Genomic DNA, 15,160 nt, shown 5'->3' on the forward strand with positions numbered 1-15,160 from the left:
AGTTTAAAAGTTTGGTTGCATTGGTGAGTGAAATCTTAGAATTTCGTTTATCCAAAATTAGATTTAGGTTCCAAACACCTTAGATACTAAAGTTAAACCATATAATTAGGATTAGAATCAAATCGATCATGAATGGATATGATTACAATTCTGTTTTATTGCATCAGTGTTTTTAATCCCTGTTTTCTGCAATTTCGATTTTATGTGTTTAGTTGCTGTGTTCTTCATTTCTGTTCTTCAAATTCTTGAGTTCGTCGACGATCGAGGGCTCAGGGATTATCCAATAGTGGCATCAAGAGCTTCGGGTGACGAGCTTGGACCTGCAAAATGAGTCAACCAGTAGTCGATCTCTCAAGTAACAATCTTGGAATTTTTAAGTTTACAGGTGATGATTATGATGTATGATCTGTGGTAGCTGGTGATGCTTTAGACAGAGCAGAGTGGATGGATGTAGTGATAGGAGGAATTGAAGACTTGCCAGTTGGGGTTAGAATGGAGCACATAGGAGAAGATGATAGAAGGATTAGGATTCAACAGTTAGATAAGGATAAAAAACCAAAGGCATGGCTAAAAAGTATTGTAGAAATGACTGTGTTAATGTGCTAGTGCCAAGGAGATGTGGGACATGATAAAACTTGAGTATGAAGGAAGTGTGCTGACCAGGAAGATTAGATGAAAGAAAGTTGAGAAGGTGTATGGTGAATTTTAGATAAGAGATGAGGAGTCTGTAGCAGAAGCTAGGTCTAGATACATGGAAATTCTGCAAAAGATGAAAACATATAATGTTGCAGTTTGTAAAGAAAACAAGTAGATAAACTACTTGATGATATCCCACCGAGGTTTGAAGCAACAGTAGCACCACTAAATAGGGAGTTTCAAAAGGATCCTGACTCAGTTAGCTTAGAGAAAGTTTTTAATGTCTTGAAGATCCATGAAAATAGATATGAGTATTAAGGAGGAGAAGGAGGAAGTAGTAGCTACCTTCAGAGGAGAAAGATTAAGGCATTAATAGATTCCACCATTGATGATTCCACAAAATGATTTTCAGGCAAACTTAGAAACTGGTGCAGGTAATTCTCAGGCTGTAAATCAAGTTCAATTGCAGACAGTTCACTCTCAAGGTGTTGCAGGACAACATATGTATCAATCATTGTCTCAATAACACTATACACCTCAGAATCTGCAAATTCAAGCTCAGAATCAGGCTTATCAAGCCTCACCTTACATGCAGAGGCTACAGTTTTATAGTTATCAGTAAGGAATGTCTCTGAATCAACCCTACTAGCAAGGATATCAACCTTGGAGGCCTAGAAACAATGGTGGAAGAGGATTCAATAATCAAGGTCCAAGAAATTCAACCTGAGGTAGTTTTCTTGAGTGCAAGTATTGCAAGAAGAACAATCACCCTGAAGCAGGATGTTTCTGGCATGAGACAGCAGTTTGCAACTACTATAGAAAGAAGGGACATGTGGACATCATGTGCTATAGCAAATGGTGTGATGAACAGCAGAATCCAATGAGTAGAGGATATAGAAAGAGTCCTCCTGTACATCCTTTACTGAGGCAGAACAACAACAGTTGAGGTATGTTCTGTAGTTAGAAATGATGAAAAGGATAATGTGTGGATTGTAGATAGTGGATGCTCTAATCATATGACTAAGAATGCTGATGTATTTGTTGAGAAGTCCAGTGGAGGTATAGATGTTGTTGTTAGGTTTGGAAATGGTGAAACTGTGACTGTTGAAGGTAAAGGAGTGGTAGAATTGGAGACAAAAGCTGGAAAATCAGTGTTGGAGGATGTGTATTTTATCCCTGAACTAGACCAGAATCCGATTAGTATAGGACAACTCCTAGAAAAGAATATGCTATGTATTTTGATGATGAAGAATGCTTGATTTTCAATGAGGAAAAGATGCTAGTTCACAGAATCCCACAGGTGAACAGAATGTTTAAACTAAGAATGGAAGATGTTGAGGGAGCTTTTTACACTGTAACATTGACAGAGACAACAAAACTGTGGCATATGAGGCTTGGACATTCAAACCTGGACAACATCATAGCAATGCAGAAAAAGGAAGTGGTGAAGGGACTGCCAAAGATGTGTGCAAAGATGAAGCAAGTTTGTGAGCCTTGTGCAAAAAGTAAGAGTCACAGATCAAGTTTTTTCTCAAGTCATCGAAGAACAATAGAGAGGCTGCAATTGGTACACACAGATGTTTGTGGACCTATTGAAGTACAGTCAGCAGCTGGCAACAAATACTATGTGGAATTCATTAATGACTTCACAAGGTATTCATGGATTTACTTTATGAAGACTAAGGATCAAGTGTTTGAGTTGTTTAAGAAGTGGAAAGTCCAAACTGAATCAGAAATAGGATGCAGAGTTAGATATTTAAGAAGTGATAGAGGAGGTGAGTATGTATCAAAAGAAGTGAGGGAGTATTGTAAAAGAGAAGGCATTTTTCAATAGATGACAGTGCCATATTGTCCAGAACAAAATGGAGTTTCAGAAAGAAAAAACAGAACTATTGTTGAGATGGCCAAGTCAATGATGTTTGCAAAGAAGGTTCCTAGGAAATACTGGATAGAAGCCTGCTTTGCAGCAATCTACATTCAAAATAGGCTATAGATTAAAGCTCTCAAAGATAGAACTTCATTTGAAGCCCTCTTTGGCTACAAGCCAACTGTTCATCATCTTAGAGTATTTAGATGCATTGCATATGTCCATATACCAGAACAGAGAAGAAAGAAGATGTCAGAAAAGGCAATTAAAGGAGTGATGATGGGGTATAGCTCTAGAGAATTCAAGGGTTACATGATACTCGATCCTATTACAGGAAAAATAATCATATCCATAAGTGTTAGGTTTGATGAACTAAGTGAGTGGAAATGGGAGGAACCTACTATGAGAGAATCAGGAAAAATATTGAGTGAAATGCCAATGCAACCAATTGTTTCTGAAACATTGAGTGAAAACTCATCAACTGATGATGGATCACCAGTTTCTCCTAATGAGTTGTCCATTTTGATGCAGAGAATTCAAATAACACTAGCTCAGTCTCAAGAGGAGACAGTAATGACCAAACACTATCATAGGAGCCTCTAAATTCAGGAGGAGAAACAAGCAATAACACAGGAGGAGGTTCTGTGAATTCTGAAAGTGATGATGAAACTGTTCAAATGCCACTTAGAGGAATGAGAAGTCTACAATCAGTGTATGACAGGGCTCAGCCATCACCAGTTCCAGATTTGACAGAGTTTCTGGGAAATGCTGAAGAAGTCATGACAATAAGCATTGAACCTAGGACCTACAAGCAAGTTGAAAAGTCACTAGAATGGATTCAGGCAATGAAAGAAGAGTGGAAAGCAATCACAGACAATGAAACCTGGATTCTGATTGACAAGCCTGAAGATGTGAAGGTAATTGACACTAAATGGGTGTTTACAGTTAAACTAAATGCAGATGGTACTATCAACATGCATAAAGTAAGGCTGGTGGTGAGAGGATATAAGCAAGAATATGGAATTGACTATGAGGAGACATTTGCACCTGTAGCTAGATTGGATACAGTAAGAATATTGTTGGCATTGGCTGCAAACAATGGCTGGAGAGTCTATCAGATGGATGTCAAGTCTGTATTCTTAAATGGATACCTAGAGGAGGATGTTTATGTACAACAACCAGAGGGATTTATTGTGCTGGTGAAGAAAGAAAGGTGTATAAGCTAGTAAAGGCTCTATATGGGTTGAAACAGGCTCCTAGAACTTGGTATGCTAGGATCAATTCATATCTACTGCAGAACAGGTTTATGAAGAGTGAAAGTGAGCCAATACTCTACATCAGAAATCAAGGAGGAGCAAAGCTAATTCTGTCATTGTATGTTGATGATTTGTTGATTATTGGAACTGATACAGGTGTGGTAGACAGTTTCAAAGAGATGATGAAGGCAAAATTTTAAATGACAGACTTGGGAGAGATAAAATATTTCCTTAGTTTGGAGATTGAGCAAAGAAAAGCTGAGATTTTCATTCACCAAAGAAAGTATGCTGCAGATATGTTGAAGAAGTACAAAATGAAAGACTACAATGGAATTTCTACTCCCATGGAAAACCAACTGAAGCTGAAATCAACAAGGATTGGTGAAGAATTTGATTCATCACTCTACAGAAGCATGATTGGATCACTGATGTATCTCTGTGCTTCAAGACCAGACATTGTCTGCTCAGTCAACATAGTGGTAAGTTTTAGTGCCAATCCCTTCAAAACACATGTAGTGTACCTGAAAAGAATACTCAGGTATGTAAAATACAGTCTAAACTTTGGCATTTCGTTTAAGACTGGTGGAAATAGGGAATTGATTGTCTTTCGTAATGCTAGCTATGCAATGGGAGAAAACTGTAGAAGCAGAAGTGGGTATTGTTGTAGCTTTGGTAGTGGAATTTTCAGCTGGAACTCAAGAAATCAAGCTGTTGTTGCACAATCCATAGCAGAGGCAGAATTCATTTCAGTCAATCATGCAGCAAGACAGGCAGTTTGACTCAAGAAGATCTATTTGACATTGGAGATTTGCAATTGCCATGGCAGAAAATCCAGGTAACCACTCAAGGTCAAAGCATATCCTAGTGAAGTATAACTATGTCAGACAATTGGTGGAAAACAAAGAAGTGAAAATGGTATTTTATAGAACACAGTTTCAATTGGCAGACATTCTCACCAAGCCATTAAAGAAATGGAGGTTTGATGCTTTGACAGGATTGATTGGAATGACTCAAGCCCCTCTTGATGAAGGAGGAGCTGTTGGAATAGATCATCTCGAGGAGCTTGAGGTCATAGAAGCTCAACTAGCAGTTGAGAAGAAGGAAAAGAAGAAAATGAAGCTCACAGATAGCTTCTAGCAGAAGCAATGAAGCTTAAAGAAGAAGAAACCAATTGTAGACGAGTCTGTTTTTGACAATTCGATCGTGGAAGCATTCTACAAGATGTTAGTTGAGTTCTCGAAGAAGAATCAATCAAAACAGTGTCCTGGAAGGTCGAACAATTTTGAAGAGAAGAGTTTATGCAGAAAGGATGAAACTGCACAGCATCAAAAATTGGAGTACTAGGATGTACCTGTAGGAAAAGTTGAGGACTCAGTCAGCTTTTCAGAAAGTCTCTCGGCGGAACACAGTCCAGACGATCTGCGGAGCGGCCGGAGCATAGTCGGAAATCGAGCCATATACCAAAACACTCAGGAGGATGTCGTCTACAACACCTCTAAGAGCAATTAGCCTGCAAATCCCTAAATCAAAAAGCCCCAATTTGGTTACGTTTTTATCTTTAAATTTCAGTCTGAATCTTTTATTTCTGCATCATTCAATAAATTGATGATATGGGTAGCTTCGTTTAGATGATATGAAGTAGCTATTAAGCTCAATTTAGTCTGATATGGTCTGAGGCTCATAATGTATGTTTGAGTTGTTCACTGAAGAACGGAAATCAAGTATTGCTGATACAAGGCATGGTAGTTGAATTCATTGATTCAGAAATGATAAGAATACTCCATTGAAGGTGACTGAAGGTTTAGATTGAAGTTTTGAAGCTAAAACGAAATGGGTATGTAAGCTCAGTGTAGCTTGTTCGTCAGGTAAAATTCAAATTCTAATGTTGTTTTTTGCAAAGTTAAAGTTCAAAGAAGTTGTTAGTAGTATGTAGATGAAGTTAAGATGAAGTTGCAGTCTCGATCAAGCTCAAAACAAAAATCAAGCTAAAAGTCAACAAAAATGGCGTCTTTGTCGCGAGAAAGAAGATGAAGTTCAGTCAGTTATTTTTACCGTTTTATAGTGCTATCCTACTCGAATATACTCTATGATTGAGTCTAAAGTGAAAATATAGTTTGTAATTGAAAGGAAAAACGAAATCGTGTGTGAGAAAACCATTTTTAGTTTTGTTTTTTCCGTCTCTGGTTTTCTTGTTTTCCTTAAAATCCAAGTTGTAATTCAATTTAAAATTCCCAGTCAGCTAGGTCGAGTAAGTGAGCGACTATATAAACACTTATTTCTGTAATCTTTTCTTAGAGAATGGTAATGAATTACAAATTTGAAATCACCATTTTCGTCTTTATTTTCTCAGTTTAAAAGCTTGGTTGCATTGGTGAGTGAAATATTAGAATTCTGTTTACCCAAAATTAGATTTAGGTTCCAAACACCTTAGATACCAACGTTAAGCCATATAATAAGGATTAGAATCAAATCGATCATGAATGGATATGATTATAATTCTGTTTTATTGCATCAGTGTTTTTAATCCCTGTTTTCTGCAATTTCGATTTTATGTGTTTAGTTGTTGTGTTCTTCATTTCTGTTCTTCAAATTTTTGAGTTCGTCGACGATTGAGGGCTCAGGGATTATCCAATAGTGGCATCAAGAGCTTCGGGTGACGAGCTTGGACCTGCAAAATGAGTCAACTAGTAGTCGATCTCTCAAGTAACAATCTTGGGGTTTTTAAGTTTACAAGTGATGATTATGATGTATGGTCTGTGGTAGCTGGTGATGCTTTAGACAGAGCAGGGTGGACGGATGTAGTGATAAGAGGAATTGAAGACTTGCTAGTTGGGGTTAGAATGGAAGATTTAGGAGAAGATGATAGAAAGATTAGGATTCAACAGTTAGATAAGGATAAAAAACCAAAGGCATGGCTAATTAATTACACAGGGCTATACACAGGTTGAAGGAGTTGATTTCGAAGAAACTTTTGCTCCTGTAGCTAGGCTGGAATCAATCCGGCTATTGATTGTTATGGCTGCATACGGGAACATCACACTATATCAAATGGATGTCATGAGTGCCTTTCTTAATGGATACTTGAATGAAGAAGTGTATGTTGAGCAGCCAAAAGGGTTTACTGATCCAACCTATCCAGATCATGTGTACAAGCTGACTAAAGCACTGTATGGCCTGAAGCAAGCTCCACGGGCGTGGCATGAAAGGTTGTCGGTGTACCTGTGCCAACAGGGCTATAGAAGATTTGGAGTTGATAAAACTTTATTTCTCAAATCCACAGGGGGAGAATTAACCATAGTCCAGATTTATGTTGATGACATAATCTTTGGTTCAAGAAATGAGAAGGAAAGGAAGAAATTTGTTCACAGTATAGCCAGTGAATTCTAGATGAGCATGGTTGGTGAATTAAGCTATTTCTTGGGTTTCTAGATAAAGCAATGCAAGGATGGAACTTCAATCACTCAAGAAAAGTATGCCAAGAACCTGGTGAAGAAATTTGGGTTAGAATCTTCTAAACCCATGCGAACCCCGATGGGAACAAATGAGCATTTATCCAAAGATGTTGAAGGGGAAGATGCCGACCCTACAATATATAAAAGCATGATTGGAAGCTTATTGTATCTGTGTGCCAGCAGACCTAACTTGAGCTATAGTGTAGGAGTATGTGCTAGATACCAAGCAAACCCAAAACAGTCACATGTTAAGGCTGTGAAAAGAATCGTGCGCTATATTTCTGGAACCACAAGTTTAGGGCTTTGGTATACGAAAGACACAAATGGAGTGCTAGCTGGATATAGTGATGCTGACATGGCAGGCTGTGTCGATTATCGGAGGAGCACATCAGGGGGTTGTTTCTACCTTGGAAGCAATCTAGTATCGTGGTTTAACAAGAAGCAAAACTTAGTGTCATTATCTACCTCTGAAGCGGAGTACATTTCAGCCAGCAGTTGCTGTGCTCAGTTGCTCTGGATGAAACAAATGATAGAAGAATATGGCCTGGAGCAAGGTGTGTTGACCATCTACTGTGACAACACCAGTGCTATAAGCATATCGAAAAATCCTGTGCATCACTCTAAAACGAAGCACATCCAAGTTCGTCGCCACTTTATTAGAGAGCTTGTAGAAGAGAAGAAAGTGGCCTTGGAATATATCTCAACTGAAAAGCAAGTGGCGGATATCTTCACAAAAATTCTAGATGCAAGTCGCTTTGAGTTCTCGAGAGGAGCTCTCGGACTTTGCTCCATGACTTGAAAAATGAGATAAGTGCTTCTTGTGGCGCCTACCCTCCGACCCCTTGTCGAGACGGAAGACGTGGCCACTTGAGCATTAATCCTTTTAATAAAACATCCATTTTATTACAAATAAACACACCTTTTTAAGGTATTAGTTTTAGCGGAAACATAATTATACAATAATAGAAATAGAAATCACGCGATAGAGCCCTAATATGCCAAGATTTGCCAAGAGCCCGACCTTATTCTGAAAGCTGGAAAGCAGAAGGAAATAGCTGCCGAAGTAGACTTTGTACTAATAATCAACCTGGAGAAAATAATAGGTTTTGTAGAAATCCGTAAGCTATTTGCTTAGTGAGAGTTATTATAATCCATTACGTTTTCTTTAATAATAGAAATGAATCATTTTATAATACTTATCAATAGAGTATAGAACATGTTGTAAATGATTTGACTTATAGTAATTCTGAAAAACATCAGAAATTATTTATGAACCCTATCAGTGAAAAACGACAGATGAATTCCTACAGTAGTAGCTGGCTACCGTAGTGATCTACCTATCACGGTACGCAAACAAGTACCTAATTATGACGTACCATCTGCGCAGACTAAACACGGGCCATTCCTTCGAGGCCTAGTACTTACATACTGATCATTCCTTCGAGATCAGTTAAAACAGTGCATTTTGGGTTCTTATACATAAATACTTTACTTAATAACATTTCCTTATATATAAATTTAATGTATAATATTAGAATTTATATATAAAACCTTTATAAACATATTTATAATCATAAGTAAAAAATTTCTTCATTTGAAGGTCCCCAGGCCATCTACAGCTATTTAATTTTTAAAATAACTATGTCATACAAGAAAACGTAGAAATCATAAATCATGTATAAGTAATGAGTATGGCATAGTGGTCTTAAAGCAATCATCAAACATATACTTATAACATACTATAATGACATTATAATAAAACTCACAGTATACTTGTCGAATCGTCCTCGCCTCGATCCACGTAACTTATCAACCTATTGACATCGACAATACATTAACATACATTCTAAACTATTGACATCGAAATAAAATACTACAATTGAATTTCGTAAGTATCGCTCGATTAGATTTCTTATATGCGATTTAATCGATTAATTTGTTACTTAATGAGAAATGTTTATTTTAGCGAATAAATATTTTACTAAGATTTTACAGATTAACAAATCATAATTTAGTATTTAATAAATTTTCCAGAATCTAATTTTGTAAGTATTTGATTTATTCTCTAACGAAAACATTTATTAAATTCATTAATATTTATCTTTAAATCATTCTCTCAATTAAACTAAATACTTATATAACAGAAAAATATTTTTAAATTGTTACAGAATATTCCAAATAACAAATAATAATATTCTGTCATTTTGTAAAATTTTATTAATTAAAACGTAGCTTTAATTAATTTTAGAAACACTTAATTACATTTTTATTAATCTTATTAACACAAAAATGTAAATAAAATAAATCTGTTTCCCAAAAATTCCGAATTTTTGATATTTTGTTCAAAATAATATAATAAGCTTACTGTAAAAATTTCATAATTTTTTTGGATAAGTAAAAATGATTTTATTAGCTTCGGAAAATAAATATATTACTTTAATATATAAAATCAGGTTCGGATTAGTCAAATGACCAGAAAGGGCCTTTGACTTTATTTTGACGCGTTAGTAAATATGTAAATACTTTAAGAACAGAAGGTTATAACTGACATTTAACTAGGTTCGTCTATGCCCCTGGACTTTTTAGTTGACCGAATAGTCTGTTTGGTTATTTTGTAGATAGTTTGAACAGTTAAGGATATTATACTAATTTAGTCATGTTTAACATATATATACAGTTTTCTTCTTCTTACTTCATTCGATCGACGACGTCTTCCTCTCTCTCGTCCGGCTCCTCTATTCGTCGTCCGTCATGGACTATTCCGGCGGCGGCAGAGGTCGTGCCACCTACCAATCTCTTCGTCTCGATGCAAGGATCCGTTTCTCCGGTTAGTTTCCTCCAATTCCGTTTCGTTTGCTTTTAATTTCAATTTTTAAGTTTCGATGAAAAATCCTTAAAACATCGAATTAGCTTTCAATCTCTATATATGTTGTTCTATGATTGTTTGGGATGGTTTCTATGTTGATTTTGGACTTAAAAACGTACAGGAAAGTGAAGTTTCGTTACCTCACAGTGTTCTCCGGTGACTCGATTCACCGTGTCTCCTGCTAGGACAGGTTCGCCGGAGTCCCTGGGTGTCTCGGTATTCAATCCCGTTCAAAAGTTGCTCCACCAAATTTCAACTCAGTTGAAACTCGGTCCTGACTCGCCGTTCTCCGGTCATCCGATTGGTAAGCTCATTTAACGAAAAATGTTCCTCTCCGTCTCTAGTTTAACATAGTTCAATTTGAGAAAATTCTGGGTTGGTCGATATTTGGCAAAGTAATTAATTAGGAATTTTCTTCGTGTAATTATACTGTTAACTCCCGTAGCTTGTTACGGAGAGATTTTCATAGTGTTTAGAATTGGTTTCGTAATGAAATGGAACTGTAATATGGACTGTGTTTGAGGAAAAATTTGTTGGCTGTGTTGTTGTTGTGTTTGCTCTCTCTGTGTCTCTAATGAATGCCGAAGAGAATTATATATAGAATGTTAGTGATGGCGATGATCATTACTGTGAGTGTAGTGAGTAGAATGTAAATTTTTAGGGTGAAATAGCAGAAAATGCTAGGTTAGGCTCTCGTGTAAGTAACGATCGAGAGTGAAGGAAGGAAAAGTAAAGTCAAGAAAGAAGAAAAAATAAATAAAACAAAATAGACGTCGTAGTCGTCTCCCTAATTAAATACTTCCGTCTCTTTCACTTGTATAATACCAAACGTTTCGGGTATTATACCCGACATTCATCGTAGATAAAGTACCGAAAATTTTATTTATCGACATAAATTATTTAAACACTCATTACTCTCATTTACTTTTACGCGAAAATAAAATCAACGTCACTAATAGACGTTATTATTTATAAACAAAAGTCGATTTAGGTCGCGTACGTTACACTTCTTCCCTGTATATACCATTTTATGTCATTCTATTTATCAAAAATAACAAAAAAATACAAAAAGGAAAATACAAAAAGAGGTGTAAAGTGTAGAGTGTGGTTGGCTCTACAGGAAGAAGGAAACTTGGGCATGATGAGCTGAAGCCCAATATCTGCCGGATACAGCAAGCAGAAGATATGGGCTGTGTTGAAAAGAAGAAGATGGGCCGAGAAATTCTTGTGGCCCACTACAGTAACAGGCGGGCAAAGATTGATAAGAGATTTGGCAGAGTAATTTTGTTTGGCCCACTCGGTGGAGTATGATTGCTGAAGAGATATTGGGCCGAGCAAATCCATTTAGCCCACTACTATAAAGGCTGTGTATGTCAGATCCATTGAAGACAAAGCCTTGAATTTCGGCCCGTGATGTTTGGCGTGAAGCAAATAATCTTTCCTCGAAATTTCAAAATTAAAAAGGAAAGTTGCAGAGTTATTACAAAATCAGACCTCAAAACGGAATAATCCTTTTCTGCAAAACTTCCTCTCTCCGTGCTTCACTCTCAAACGACGCTACACTCCCAAACCCTAAGCAATTTTCTCAAAATTAGAAACTCTTCAATCCTCAATGGCGAGAACTAGAGGAGGAATTGTACGGCAACCCAGCGGCACTAGACGCTCATCAAGGTCAGTACGAAGATCATCGAGTGCTCACTCGAATCAGTCGGCACCTATCACGATTTCTTCGTCAAAATTATTGCCGTCACACAAACACTGTCAGCCAAAAGCTTGGACTTCTACTCTTCAAAGTCGGCACCAGAATTGGCTTTGACTTAGACGACATGGCCAATAATCGGACCGTCTTCTTTGCCGGGCAGCCCAGGAAGTATGGTAACTTTGTCTATCCTGTAGCCATTTTCACTCTTCTGATCAATCAGGGACTTATTGTTGAAGAAGATGAGGAGTTCACTCAGCCAGAGAGTTTTAGGCTGACTGCCAGGCTGACACAAGGGGATCGTGTCATGGATATCGCTGATGAAGAAGACGAAGAACGGGCAGTGGATCCTGTTTTAGCTGATCAAGGGGATGTTTACACTCCTGAAGCCTTGGCCGTCGCTAGAGAAACTGTGCAGTTTCTACGAAAATAAGAATACAGGCTGAGGAAGCAAAGGGTGCAGATGGAAGCTAAGATCGCTAGAAGCTGAATCTCAGGGGGAGTTGTTCTGGTTGATGGCTGGTTTATGAACAAAGTTTGTTATTTGTCAGATTATTCTGAATATTTCTTGGTCTGTAATAACTTTGAACTACTTTGTTTGACTTTGTCTATGATGATCTGACTTTTGCTGCTAGTTCGTTCTCTCCATTTGCTGCTTTGGCGATTTGTTGACAAAAAGGGGAAGATATGGCTAATCGTTCCAAAATTCTAGCGGTCAGATATGTGCAAATCAAACCTGTGTTATCTAGCGTCTGTGCACACAGTGTTTTCTCGAGTGTTACCTTGAATGTGTTAACACAGTTCAATGTTATTTGCACTTTACTAGTTTCCATTTGTTTCAATGGTGTAAAGACTTGTTGTTTCCGTTACTCTGTTGTCTATTGAAGATTTGAAGATTATCATGGAAGGTTTTGTCAAAAATGCTAAAGGGGGAATTGTTGAATCAAACTGTCTGTGACGCAAACCAGTGATACCGGATACAGTTTACACAATTCTGCGGCAGTTATATGTGAGTTGACTATTTTCGTCAAAACCATTAATACAGAGGAATTGATTCCTTCTTGCAATACAAGTCTTATGGAAACTAGTAACTGAAAAATCCTTGTATAATCCGAGTATGATTTCCGATTTGGTTTGGATTAAATATGGGTTTCCTATTCTAAAGAGAAGTCTTATTTAAATCCTATAAGGAAAGGATTATGAGAGCTGATGTGATTTCCGGTTTAACTGGATTTATTGTGGATTTCCTATTCTATGGAGGAGACTTAATGAAATCCTTAATGGAAGGGATTCCTATTAATTAAAGCATTCTTATGAGAATCAATTCCTATATGTTTGAAGGAGTATTATTTTTCACGGGTTGATTTCAATTCCTATTAATTAATTAATGAAGGAGTATTATTTTTCACGGGTTGATTTCAAGTATAAAAGGGAGAAGACACTACAACCCGAAGATAACCTTCTTTTCTACACCTTACAGTTCACTATCTGTTTGACCTGTGTGTCAGTGAACTTCTGAGAGGGTGTGCGAGATTACTGTGAGCACTTATCAAACTACTAAAGAGTTGTTCTTTAAAGTGCAAAGATTCTGTGGCACCTGTGATCTGTTTGGAGATTACAGGAAAGTCCTTGTCCGTTTGACAAGGCAATGGCGCTCGTGATCCGCGTGGTGGTTGCGAGAAAGTCCTTACCCGTCTTGGTGAGGCAACCGACACTTATAATCTGTGAGGAGATTGCAAGAAGTCCTTACCTGTTTGGTAAGGCAACTGTGTAAGTCCTAGTCCGTTTGATTAGGCAGTTAAGATAGAACGAAGAGTACACTTAGTGAAATAGGAAGTAGATTATATATGTGAATTGTAATCATTGTATTGTCCTATTGTTGCAAGAATAGTGGAATGCCGTTTACCACTGGGTGAGGCCCCGTAGAGTAGGGAAACCGAACTGTGTGAACATATCATGTGTTATTTATTTACTGCACTATTTTTTATTATACTGTGTTAACTTGCCACCGTTAGCACAACTGCACTAATCTATCAAATTAGGTCAGAATACACTTTCAATCACTCTTGGAATATAAGAACTTGATGTTGCTATCTATGTGCTCTATCATCACATCAATGTTTCTGACAAAAGGGGAATCGCCCGTGCTCTCATAGTTCTTTCCGGGATGATTCTAGAGGCAGCTCGCTTCAGACCGATAGAACAAATGGTCCGCAAAAGTATCAATGAAGACGGGACGTATACACAGTTTACTCCTAGTGTATACATGATCAGCCTTGAATTGGGTTGGAATGATCTCTCCGAAGCAGTCCAGGCTGCAACTAGCCAAATATTGAGTTTCGAACACTCATTGATATTACTGGACGATCATCATTCCATTATTCACGTGAATACCGTCCGTCAAATTCTTTTCACAATGGCAGTCATGAAATTCATTTGCATCCTTGCCCGACTTCAACAAGTAGCATCACTCGATTACAATATTCCTACAAGATCAATGATGGTGTTTAGAGAAGGCAACGAGACATGTCCGAGTACACCAGAGCGAGCAGTACGTATCCGTGGTTGGAATGGTCAATGTGTTGATGTGAGTAATGGACGGTACAAGGATGGAAACTCCATAATTATATAGCCATGTAAAAGTAATATTGGTTCAGTAAATCAATTGTGGACGTTTGGTGCTGATGGGACAATTCGATCCAAAGGCAAGTGCTTAACTACTAATGGTTATTCCCCAGGTCAATATGTAAATATTTATAATTGTAGCAATGTTGCTACTGATGCCACCAAGTGGGAACTCTTGAAAGATGGAACAATCATAAACCCCAACTCTGGATTAGTTTTGAGCACAACTTCTAGAAAGAATGGCACTAAGCTGACCGTCGAAACCAATGCTTACAGTTCCAGTCAAGGGTGGTTTGTCAGTCATGAGACGATGATGCTGAAATACCACCGGTAAGGTACATTGTCGGTTTGAATGATCTTTGTTTGCACACAGATGGAGGAGATGGAGCCTGGCTAACCAAGTGCAATAATATTACTACTAGCTTAGAACAAAGTCAGATCAGATGGGTTATATTTCCAGACAGTACAGTACGACCTCAACAAAACCTAGACAACTGCCTTGTGAGCCGTCAGAGTGCCGGGTTCTTAGTTCGAGTTGCCTCTTGCTCTGGATCGGACGAAGAACGTTGGATATTTAAAAATGATGGCACTATTAGGAATCTATACAATTGGAGCAGAGCTAGGTGGAGACATAATATAGGATCTGGCACCAAACTAGGACCAAAAGATCACACATAAATGGAGCAAATTGAGGCGACGAGAAGGCAGCAAGAACACCATTGCAGAATGCCAAATACCATGATCAAAGGAACAGTATAA

General features: G+C 37.7%; 1 protein-coding gene and 1 pseudogene across 1 annotated transcript; both read left to right on the plus strand.

Moving 5' to 3' along the window:
- The first annotated feature begins 3,959 nt into the window (after window positions 1-3,959).
- Window positions 3,960-4,538, plus strand: LOC139883506 (uncharacterized mitochondrial protein AtMg00810-like). The gene is made up of 2 exons (XM_071867677.1): window positions 3,960-4,238; window positions 4,338-4,538. The coding sequence occupies exons 1-2, from the start codon at window positions 3,960-3,962 to the stop codon at window positions 4,536-4,538; spliced, it is 480 nt and encodes a 159-aa protein (XP_071723778.1).
- An 8,886-nt stretch (window positions 4,539-13,424) lies between these two features.
- LOC139883507 (ricin-like) lies at window positions 13,425-15,079 on the plus strand (annotated as a pseudogene).
- Window positions 15,080-15,160: the final 81 nt, after the last annotated feature.

Source organism: Rutidosis leptorrhynchoides, unplaced genomic scaffold (assembly GCF_046630445.1).
Source record: "Rutidosis leptorrhynchoides isolate AG116_Rl617_1_P2 unplaced genomic scaffold, CSIRO_AGI_Rlap_v1 contig41, whole genome shotgun sequence".
NCBI classification, from domain to species: Eukaryota; Viridiplantae; Streptophyta; class Magnoliopsida; order Asterales; family Asteraceae; genus Rutidosis; species Rutidosis leptorrhynchoides.